General features: G+C 41.1%; 1 protein-coding gene across 13 annotated transcripts in view; it reads right to left on the bottom strand.

Moving 5' to 3' along the window:
• The window catches only part of MINDY2 (MINDY lysine 48 deubiquitinase 2), an 84,939-nt gene that overhangs the window by 40,249 nt on the left and 32,598 nt on the right, over positions 1–12,092 (bottom strand). For 6 of the 13 annotated variants that reach the window (XR_012414995.1, XR_012414996.1, XM_065547971.2 and 3 more), the window contains exon 4: positions 4,620–4,778. Coding sequence is in view for 8 of the 13 variants with exons in the window: in XM_065547971.2 (XP_065404043.1) it covers positions 4,620–4,778 (159 nt within the window). In the remaining 5 variants the exon portion in view is untranslated. Of the gene's footprint in view, positions 1–3,192; positions 3,353–4,619; positions 4,779–10,070; positions 10,504–12,092 lie in introns of those variants that run through there. The other 7 variants (XR_012414997.1, XR_012414998.1, XM_065547973.2 and 4 more) reach the window with 3 other exon arrangements.

The following is a 12,092-nucleotide window of genomic DNA, read 5'->3' as shown; positions in this document are numbered from 1 at the left end:
CCTTGGTCTTTCAAAATGTTGGGATTACAGGCGTTAGCCACCATGCAAGGCCTCTAACAAAACATTTTTTAAAAAATTAGCTGGACATGGTGGTGCACGTCGATAGTCCCAGCTATTCAAGAGGCTGAGGCGAGAGGATTGCTTGAGTCCAAGAGTTCAAGGCTGCAATGAGCTATGATCATGCTACTACACATCAATCAGCCTGGGCAATGGGGCAAGACACTGTCTGTAAAACAAAACAAAACCCCCCAAAACCCAACTACAATAATAAACACAAGATCAACAGGCTGGGCATGGTGGCTTATGCCTATAATCCCAGCACTTTGGGAAGCTGAGGCGGGCAGATCACCTGAGGTCGCGAGTTCCAGACCAGCCTGGCCAACAAGATGAACCCTCATCTCTACTAAAAATACAAAAAATTAGCCAGGCGTGGTGGTGGGCACCGGTAATCCCAGCTACTTGGGAGGCTGAGACAGGAGAATCACTTGAAATCGGGAGGTGGAGGTTGCAGTGAGCCAAGATCACGCCACTGCACTCTAGCCTGGGCAACAAGAACAAAATGCCATCTCAAAAAAAAAAAAAAAAAAAAAAAAAAGACCAATATACAAGAATCAAATATATTTCTCTAGAGTAGCAATAAAAAAGATTTCAAATATTCATAGGCAGAATCCAGAATCTGTACATTAGTGTTTCACTCAAGGCCAGGTGTGGTGGCTCACGTCTATAATCCCAACTTTAGGAGGCTAGTGGGGGAGGACTGCTTCAGCCCAGGAATTTGAGACCACCCTGGGCAACATAGCAAGACATTGTCTTCACAAAAAATACAAAATCTAGCCAGGCATGGGAGTGTGTGCCTGTAGTCCCAGCTACTCAGGAGGCTGAGACAGGACTGCTTTAGCCCAGTAGTCCCAGGTTGCAGTGAGTTATGATCATGCCACTATACTCTAGCCTGGGTGTCAGAGTAAGATCTTGTCTTCCCCACCCCAGAACTCCATTCATCCAATTTATTTGGATGTCTATTACATACTACTACATACAAGGTGCCATTAGAGAATCTATACACACAACAGTGAACAAAATAGTTTATGCTTTCATAAAGCTTATATTCTAGAGTAATAATAAACCAAATCAACAAATACATAGTGTAAGGTTGTTGTATATAGTGGTATGCACATGTTTGTTTTCATTGTAGTATAGTATTCCATAGAATATACCATAATGTGGTTATTCATTTGTCTTTTGATGGTTATTCAACTTGTTTTCAGTTTGGGATTATGGCAAATAATACTGCTGTGAAAAACTCTAGGACATTTATCCTGTTCCACTCATCAGGAGTGTATGCCTTGCCAAATTGCTGGGTCTTAAGGAACGCTTAGCATCAACTTTAATGGATAAACTAAACTGGCTTCCAAAGTAAATGGTCAATTTCCATTCTCACCACAAGGAATGAGACTTCTCCATGCTGCACATCTTTGCCAACATTTAATATTGTCAAATTTTTATTTTTTTATTTTTGTTTTTTGAGACAAGGTCTCACTCTGTCGCCCAAGCTGGAGTGCAGTGGTGCATTCTCAGCTCACTGCAACCTCTGCCTCCTGGGTTCAAGCAATTCTCTCTGCCTCAGCCTCCGAGTAGCTGGGATTACAGGCACCCGCCATGACAACACCCAGCTAATTTTTGTATTTTTAGTAGAGACAGGGTTTCGCCATGTTGGACAGGCTGGTCTCGAACTCCTGGCCTCAAGTGATTCACCCGCCTCAGCCTTCCAAAGTGCTGGGATTACCGCGTGAGCCACCAGGCCCAGCCTACAGCAGTTTTATCATGATGGCCAGGGACTGGAAAACGCCCAGATGCTCTTTAACAAATAAAAGCACAGTATGTCCACACCATAGAATAGTACTCAGTAATAAAAAGGAACAAATTATTGATAGATGCAACAATCTGGATGATGCTTTGGAGACTTATGATGAATCTGAAATGCCAATCCAAAAAGATTACACACTGTATTATTTTGCTTATATAATATTCCAGAAATAACAAAATTATAGAAATGGAGAAAGATTAGTGGTTGTCAGGGGTTAAGAAGAGGGTAAGGGTGTGAAAGAAGTGGGTGTGGATATAAAAGGGCATCAGGAGGGATTCTTGTGTTAATAGAAATGTTCCGTATCTTGACTTTATTTGTTTACTTATTTATTTATTTTGAGACAGGGTCTCGCTCTTTCTCTCAGGCTGGAACGCAGTGGTGTGATCACAGCTCACTGTAGCTTCAACTTCCTAGGCACAAGTGATCCTCCCACCTCAGCTTCCTGAACAGCTGGGACTACAGGCATGTTCCATCATGCCTGGCTAATTTTTGCATTTTTGTAGACATAAGGTTTTGCCATGTTACCCAGGCTAGTCTTGAACTCCTGGGCTCAAGTGATCCTCTTGCCTTGGCCTCCCAAAGTTCTAGGATTATAGGCATGAGCCACTGTGTCCAGCCATGTATTTTGACTTTATTAATGTCAATTTCCTAGTTTTGATATTTTACTAAATTTTGCAAAATTACTAAATTTTCCCCTTGGGGAAAACTGGGTAAAAGGTATGAGGGATCGTTCTTTATTATTTCTTTTTTTTTTTTTTTTGAGATGGAGTCTTGCTCTGTTGCCCAGGCTAGAGTGCAGTGGCACCATCTTGCCTCACTGCAAACTTCGCCTCCTGGGTTCAAGAGATTCTCCTGCCTCAGCCTCCTGAGTAGCTAGGATTACAGGTGCCCGCCACCACACCCGGCTAATTTTTGTATTTTTTAGTAGACACGGGGTTTCACCATCTCGGCCAGACTGGTCTTGAACTCCTGACCTCATGATCCACCCGCCTCGGCCTCCCAAAGTACTGGGATTACAGGCGTGAGCCACTGCGCCCAGCCCATTCTTTATTATTTATTACACTGGCATGTGAATCTACAATTACTTCAAAATAAAAAGTTTAATTTATAAAAAAGGTAAATTCTCACCTCATACCATAAAACAAAATAAATTTGAAAGGCATTGGCTGGTAGGAGTCCTTTGTCTTTTTCTTTTAAAGTTCACAATTAACCAATATTATTTTGAAATTTGAATCTTACTTATGTTAAAAAATGTAAGTAAGTGAAAATAATATTACAACAGTATAGGAATAGACATAACAGATCAGTGGAAAAGAGAAGACTCTAACCTATATAAAAATTTAGTATGTGATAGTAGAATTATTTTTTCCTTTCATCCTTCCAATTGACTCTCCATTTCTTCTCTATTCGGGAGACTAACCTCTATGGACTGCAGCAACTGGAATTCTTACTTTCTAGTTATCAGCTGAGTTTGGCCACTGGGAGCTACTGGAGGAAATCAGAAAGTGGCAGTCAGAGAATGTTTTACCTATGCTCTTTCCCTGCCGGGCCATAGCTTGGTGGTAGTATTCTGCTCCTGCAGGTCACATCTCCTGGTCAGGAGCTCTGTGCTTTACTAATCAATCTTGCTGTGTTCTGCTAAGTATTCCCTCTCCTTGTCTCTTCAGAGTTAGGAGTGGCAATCGTTTTCTGCTGTTGCTAGGTCTAAGATGCTTCACCAACCTTTGCTTGTTCCCCTTAATTTTGTCCACACCTTTGTAAGTAGTCTCTTCATTAAACTTCTGACAGTTATCCTTAAGTGTGTCATCTACTTCCTGCCAGGACCCTGATACCCTTGACAAGAGGCAAAATCTGGATTGCTAGAATGGAAAGATGGCAGTGCCTTTTTAAAATAAATGTTTGGGTAATACAAAATCTCTTTTCAAAGCTATGCAATAAAGAATATGGTCTTGCCCAAAGAGAGGTTTGACCTTTGTCCCGGCTCCTATGAAATAACTTCTAAATCTTGGCAATTCCGTACCAATAGGACTAACTGTGTTATTTATCGTGGGCTCCTTGGGCCACACCTGCAGTTTATACTAATGATGGATCCCTTGAACCACATGGTGTCAGCTCAGCTTCCAGGGAGGAAAGGGTAGGAGTCTGGGTTCAATTACATGGGCAATAAATTAAATCATACCTACATAATGAAATCTCAAGTAAAAATCTGAACACTGAAGGTTGGGTGAACTTCCAGGATTGGCAGCACTCCATGCATATTGTCATACATCAATTCCAGGAGGGTATGATGTCCTGAGGATCCAAGGGGAAGCTTCACAGTTGGAACCCTCCGAGATTCTGCCATATCTCTCTCTTTCCTTGGCTAATTTTAACCTGTACCTTTGCCCTGTAATAAACTGTAATGGTGAGTATAATAGGTTTCAGGGAGTCCTGTCAGTCACTCTGGTGAATTACTGAACCTGAGGGTAGTTTTGGGAAACCTCTGAACTTGTGATTGGTGTGAGAAGTAAGGGTGGTCTTCTATGAGCTCTTCCCTCTAACCTTGTAGTTGGGCCCTAGCTCCTTGCAGTTGGGGTCAGAGGTCTTGGGCAGACTTAGTAGTCTGGAGGACTGCGCTCTTAACCTCATAGTTTGGCTAATTCCAGGCAAAAGTGCAAAAAAAGTAAGTAACAAAAAATATAAATTGAGATTAATTTTCCAAATTAATACATTTTTCCTGCATTTGTGTTTATATAATTTAAATTCTTTGACTTACCTGAGGGTCTACTAACCACCCATGGTACAAAGGAATATCAAGAAGATCAAATACTATGCATTCTGGTGTATATTCAAACACTCGAACACCAGTGAATCTTACATTTACATCCAGGCCTGTCTGTAGTTTGTGCAGAATTGCCATGGCATCACTCATATTCTGAAAATAGAAAAGGGGAAAGTTGTAATTCAGAAACATCAAAACACGAACAAAAAAGATATTCAAGTACAAGTACATTTACTTTTAATTTTCCATTTTATCCAATAAATTCAATTCAACATATTTTTATTATTGAGTATCTACTATGTGTCAGGCACTAATTGGAGTTTGAAAGATATAACAATGAATAAAACAGACACTGAGGTGGGCGGATCACTTGAGGTCAGGAGTTTGAGACCAGCCTGGCCCACAGGGTGAAACCCTGTCACTAAAAATACAAAAATTAGCTGGGCGTGGTGGCATGTGCCTGTAGTCCCAGCTACTTGGGAGGCTGAGGTGGGAGGATCACTTGAACCCAGGAGGTGGATGTTGCAGTGAGCCGAGATTGTGCCACTGCATTCCAGCCTGGGCAACTGAGTGAGACTCAGTCTCAAAAAAACAAAACAAAACAAAACAAAACAAGACAAAGTTCATGCTCTTATGCAACTAATATTCTATTGAGAGAGATAAACATGTATATATATAAAACAATGTCAAGTATTAGCAAGAAAAACTGAGCAAGAAGAGGTTGTAGAAAGTAGGAGAAATGAAGGACCTATGTTAGACCAGAAAGTCTAAAGTCAAATGTTTTTAAAGTCAAAGAGGAAGGCCTCTTCTACTGTTGAATCTAAAATAATTGAAAGTAGGATCTTGAAGAGATACTTGTACACCCATGCTCATTGCAACATTATTCGTAATTCTTTATCTATTCTTAGTTACAACTGACAAATGAATACAGAAAATGAGGTATATACATACAATGGAATATTATTCAGCCTTAAAAAAAGAAGGAAATCCTGTCATATGCTACAACCTGGATGAACCTTGAGGACATCTTGTTGAGTGAAATAAGCCAGTCACAAAAGTAAAAATACTGTATGATTCTACTTATATGAGATATTTAGAGTCATCAAAACCATAAAAACAGAAAGTAGAATGGTTGTTTCCAGGGGATTGGAGCAAGTGGGAAAGGGGAGTTGTTTGATGGATATAGGGTCTCACTTTGCTGCTCAGGCTAGAGTGCAGTGGTGTGATCATGGCTCACCACAGCCTCAAACTCCTGGGCTCAGGTGATCCTCCCGCCTCAGCCTCCCATGTAGCTGGGGCTACAGGTACACGCTACCATGCCCAGCTAATGTTTTTGATATTTTGTAGAGATGGGCTCTTACTATGTTACCCAGGCTGGTCTTGAATTTCTTAGCTCAAGTGATTCTCCACCTCATCCTCTCAAAGTACTGGGATTACAGACACAAGCCACCATGCCTGGCAAGTTTCAGTTTTAAAGATGAAAAAGTGGCCGAGTGTGGTGGCTCACACCTGTAATCCCAGCACTTTGGGAGGCTGAGGCGGGTGGATCACGAGGTCAGGAGATCGAGACCATCCTGGCTAACATGGTGAAACCTCGTCTCTACTAAAAATACAAAAAATTAGCTGGGCATGGTAGGAGGCAACTGTAGTCCCAGCTACTTAGGAGGCTGAGGCAGGAGAATGGTGTGAACCCGGCAGGCGGAGCTTGCAGTGAGCCAAGATTGCGCCACTGCACCTCCAGCCTGGGCGACAGAGCAAGACTCCGCCTCAAAAAAAAAAAAAAAAAAAAAAAAAAAGGATATATTTTATATTGTGTGGTTTCTAACACAATTAAAAAACACAGAAATGAGCTATCAAGCCATGAAAAGACACAGAGAAAACTTAAATGCATATTAGTAAAAAAACAAGCTAATCTGAAAAGGCTACATACTGTGTAATTCCAAATGACATTCTGGAAAGGGCAAGACTATAGAGACAGTAAAAAAGATCGGTGGTTGCCAAGGATTAAGTGAAGGGAGGAGTGAATAGGCAGAGTACAGAGAATTTTTAGGACAGTGAGACTATTCTGTATGATACTGTAATGATTGATACGCATCATTATACATTTTTCAAAATCCACAGAATATACAAAACCAAGAAAGAGTAAATTATAGACTCTTGGTGATAATAATGTGTCACTGCAGGTTTATCAATAAATGAACCACTCTGGTGCAGGATGTTGATAGTGGGGGAAGCTGTGTGTGTGGGGTTAGGAGGAACAGTGTAGAAATTCTCAGTACTTTCCATACTCAATTTTACAGTGAATGCACTGAAAAGGAAGGAAGGATGGAAGGGAGGGAGGGAGTGAGGGAGAGAGAGAGGAAGGGAGGGAGGGAGGGGAGTGGGGAATGTAAATGGGAGAGGAAAGAAGGAGAGGGAGGTGAGGGAGACAGGCCTCTTTGAAAATGACACTAGAATAGAGACCACAGTGAGCACTGACTCTTAGGAAGCTCTGGACAAAGAGCATTCCAGACAAAGTAGACATCAGTGCAAAAACAAGTTTATTACTGTGTCCGTGGAATAGCATGGGGCCCAGTGTGGCTGGGACAAAATAAAAATGAAAAATTGTAGGAGATGAAGTCTAAGAGACAGGCAGAGGCTGGATCACAAACACTTGTTTGTCAAATTAAGGAGTCATTCTGTCCACATCAGTTTTCTCAATAAATGTAGTCATATACATCTGGAATAAAGACTATTTTTAAATGCTTTTCTAAGCATGTTAACACATTAAATATGGACATATGTATAGAAAGTACACTTGAAAGAATAAAGAAAAACCGATACATAAAATGTAACACTTTTACTGAATCCTTACTGCTAATCAGACACTGTACAAGATACTAAAGACACAGAATATGAACAGTAGACTACAGTCTATAGAGGGGTTTGATAATAAAAAGGGTGAAAATGAAGGAAATCTTCTTATATTAAAACTAGGATTCTCTTTCAAATTTGAAAAAGACAAATTTAGGTTATAAAAACAAAGTTCTGTTTTATGAAATAATTCATAAAATTCCATTCTAACAGACTGTACACACTGTAAACAGGAATCATTCAAATGTTTTAAATTCATGAATGATACATTTATAATAGGATAACATTGTTATACTGCAGCCTTTTACCTTTGTCAGTTTCATCTCTTCCTACTATGTATGTTTCCCCCAAACAATGTATTTTCTCTACCTTCCCAAAAATTGAACCCTTAAAAACAATCAGCTTACATTTTTTGCCTTAAGTGTTTTCGAACTTTTCTTAAATCTATAGCAATGATGAATCTGAAAAAATACTAACAATAGCAATCTAAGAATTATAGTTTTACAATCACCAGATTTTCCTCTATTTTTGTAAATTCTTGGTTGTCAACCACCCAAATTCCTTCAGGGGCAATATGATTTCTAATGGCTCTGGGTTCAGGCTTATTCCTTCGTATATTTGCTACATTATTCCCCCTTATTTAGTATTAAAACAACTGAGTTAACACCATTTGATATCTTCATAAAGATTACTAAAACTGATGAAAGAGGCCAGTCACAGTGGCTCATGCCTGTAATCCCAGCACTTTGGGAGGCTGAGGTGAGCAGATCACTTGAGCCCAGGAGTTTGAGGCTGCAGTGAGCCACGACAGCACCACAGCAATCCAGACCATGTGACAGAGTGACAGACCCCGCCTCAAAAAAAAAAAAAAAAGGCTGGCACGGTGGCTCACTCCTACAATCCCAGGCAGGCAGATCACTTGAGGCCAGGAGTTTGAGACCAGTCAGGCCAACATGGTGAAATGCCATCTACACTAAAAACAAAAAAATTAGCCAGGAGTGGTGGCACGTCTGTAATCCCAGCTAATTGGGAGGCTGAGGCATGAGAATCCCTTGAACCTTAAAGGCAGAAGTTGTACTGAGCTGAGATCGTGCCACTGCACTCCAGCCTGTACAACAGAGGGAGACTGTCTTTGTTTTTTTGAGATGGAGTCTCGCTCTGTTGCCCAGGCTGGAGTGCAGTGGCGTGATCTTGGCTCACTGCAACCTCCACCTCCTGGGTTCAAGGGTTTCTTCTGTCTCAGCTTCTCAAGTAGCTGGGACCACAGGCGCATGCCACCACGCCCAGCTAACTTTTTGTATTTTTAGTAAAGATGAAGTTTCACCTGTTAGCCAGGATGGTCTCGATCTCCAGACCTGTGATCCCCCCGCCTCAGCCTCCCAAAGTGCTGGGATTACAGGCGTGTGCCACTGTGCCCGGCCGAGACTCTGTCTTAATAAAAAACAACAACTGATAAATTAAACAAACTTATTTTAAAAGGGTTTTAAACTCTTGGGTAAGTATTTTACCACTTTGTTCCTAATTCTGAATTATACTTAATATTATAAAATACAAATGTGAGCTATGGTTGCTTGCCTTACAAGAAGGGAGTACTACTGGAAACTTTAAGGCAGTGGTTAAACTGTTTCTTAGAACTCTTTTCAAAGGAAATTTTAACATGGTCAAATATTTTAAATTTATTTATTTATTTTTATTTTTTTATTTTTTTTGAGGCAGAGTTTCACTCTTGTTGCCCAGGCTGGAGTGCAATGGCACGATCTCGGCTCACCGCAACCTCCGCCTCCTAGGTTCAAGCAATTCTCCTGCCTTAGCCTCCCTAGTAGCTGGGATTATAGGCATGTGCCACCAGATCCAGCTAATTTTGTATTTTTAGTAGAGACGGGGTTTCTCCATGTTGGTCAGGCTGGTCTCGAACTCCCGACCTCAGGTGATCCACCCGCCTCAGCCTCCCAAAGTGCTGGGATTACAGGCATGAGCCACTGCGCCCGGCCTAAATTTAAATACAAAATATATTTTAAGAATATATTTGCACTCATTAAAAATTTGTTATGAACACACACACATCATGTTTTCTTGTACTGTCAGTATATTATTAGACAAAACTGGAAAAAATAGGCTCTTTGCTTACATTACAACTTCTGGTAAAGAGTTTTAATTGGGAATATTGCAGCTCTGTGTTGGTCTTTCTAAAATTAGATTTGAAGAGGTCTGCTCAAGTAAAATTATACAAAAAAGAACACTATTACATCACACTTGTGGAACATTACACATTAGCTCAGACCGAGCCCAGCCATATAAGCTTGACATACACTATTTTCAAAACTAACGGTAATGTAATTATAGCACCTTACAGTTTCAGTGTTTATTTTAAAAGCAGGGTACTTTTTGCCTGATATGTTTATGAGAAATGCAAGCAGTTGTTAGATATCCTTTGTTTCAACTTTGAGCCAATATTTCCAATCTCTCTTTAAGAATCCTGATCAGTGTAATGGGAATGTATTCTAAGACTGCAAGATGGACTTAAACCAAATGCTGATAACATTTGCAAGCATTTTTATTTTTCTTTCTTTCTTAATTTTTTGATATGCAGTCTTCCTATATCACACCCAGATTGCTCTTGAACTCTTAGGCTCAAGTAATCCTCCTCCCTTAGTCTCCTGAGTGCCTGGAATTACAGCTGCGAACCACTGTGACTGGCTGCCAACAGTTTTCTTTTCTTTCCTTTTTTTTTTTTTTTTTTTTTTTTTGTAACAGGGTCTCACTCTGTTGTCCAGGCTGGAATGTAGTGGTGTGATCTTGGCTCACAGCAACCTCTGCCTCCTGGAAGGGATCCTCTGACCTCAGCCTCCCAAGTAGCTGGGACTATGGGCGTGTGCCACAATGCCCAGCCAGTGTTTTGTATTTTTTGTAGAGATAGGGTTTTGCCATGTTGCCCAGGCTGGTCTCACTCTTGGGCTCAAGCGATCCGCCTGCCTTGGCCTCCCAAAGTGCTGGGATTACAGGCATGAGCCACCATGCCTGGTGCCTGCAAACACGAAAATTAAGATTTTCTCATTTCAATCAAGATTTTCTCAGGATTAGGCAACGAAAGTAAGATGAATTTGGAGGTTGATATCAGACTGCAACTATCATCCACAGTCCCTAATTTTAACTTTTTAATCAAAATAGCTTCATGATTTCAGTAAGAAATGATATAAATTTCATAAATACATGATATAAATTGAACCACTTTATACTTATCATGTACTGGTTTTATATACTGGAAGGTGGATAAGATTTCATTTGAAAAGAGGTTTCTATTGCTAAAAATGTTTAAATATCACTGTTTTAAGGTACAAATTCCCCTGATAAAATTTAAATGACTTAGAATACAAATTTGGCTTTAGCTGTAGATTTCCTTTCTTCTCCTTCTCCTTTTTTTTTTTTTTGTTGAAAAGGAGTCTCGCTCTGTTGCCCAGGCTGGAGTGCAGTGGTGTTATCTCGGCTCACTGCAAGCTCTGCCTCCCGGGTTCACGCCATTCTCCTGCCTCAGCCTCCTGAGTAGCTAGGACTACAGGCACCCGCCACCATGCCCGGCTAATTTTTTGTATTTTTTTTTAGTGGAGATGGCGTTTCACCATGTTAGCCAGGATGGTCTCGATCTCCTGACCTTGAGATCCGCCTGCCTTGGCCTACCAAAGTGCTGGGATTATAGGCGTGATCCACTGCCCCCGGCCTCTTATTATTATTTTTTGAGGCAGAATCTCCCTCTGCTGCCCAGGATGGAGTGCAGTGATGCAATCTCGGCTCACTGCAATCTCTGCCTCCCTGGTTCAAGCATTTCTCATGCCTCAACCTCCTGAGTAGCCGGGACTACAGGTACGCGCCGTTACACCCAGCCAATTTTTGTATTTTTAGTAGAGATGGGGTTTTGCCATGTTGGACAGCTGGTCTCAAACACTTGAGAGTGACCCACCCACCTTGGCCTCCCAAAGTGCTGGGATTACAGAGCCACAGCATCTGGCCTAGATTTCGTATCTTATGATATGATGCAACGTAAGTTGTTGATTCTTCTTCTTTTTTTTTTTTTTTTAATGAGACAGAGTCTCGCTCTGTCACCAGGCTGGAGTATAGTGGCGGGATTCCAGCTTGCTGCAACCTCCTCCTTCTGAGTTCAAGTGATTCTGCGGCCTCAGCCTCACGAGTAGCTGGGACTACAGGCGCGCACCACCCTGCCCAGCTAATTTTTTTTGTATTTTTAGTATAGATGGGGTTTCACCGTGTTGGCAAGGATGGTCTCCATCTTCTGACCTTGTGAACTGCCCGCCTGGGCCTCCCAAAGTGCTGGGATTACAGGCGTGAGCCACCACGCCCAGCCAACTTGTTGATTTTTCAAATTCTATAGGACTAGATTATCTGAACATTAAATTCAAGAAATTTTTCAAGACTGAAATGAGTTATGCTTTCTTTTTGCAAATCTGATACTGGTGAAAGCATGTTAAAATGGTTGCTTTGAAAGTAAATGTGAAGGTTCCAACGGTGTCTCTTTCTTCCCTGGCTGATACTTCCTTCCACTCTAAGAAGCCAATCCCTTCTTGCCTTTGCCAAGTAAAGGAAGAATACTGACGAAAATAA

This window comes from Macaca fascicularis, chromosome 7 (assembly GCF_037993035.2).
Source record: "Macaca fascicularis isolate 582-1 chromosome 7, T2T-MFA8v1.1".
Taxonomy (NCBI): domain Eukaryota; kingdom Metazoa; phylum Chordata; class Mammalia; order Primates; family Cercopithecidae; genus Macaca; species Macaca fascicularis.
This window is presented reverse-complemented; position numbering and strand designations above follow the sequence as displayed.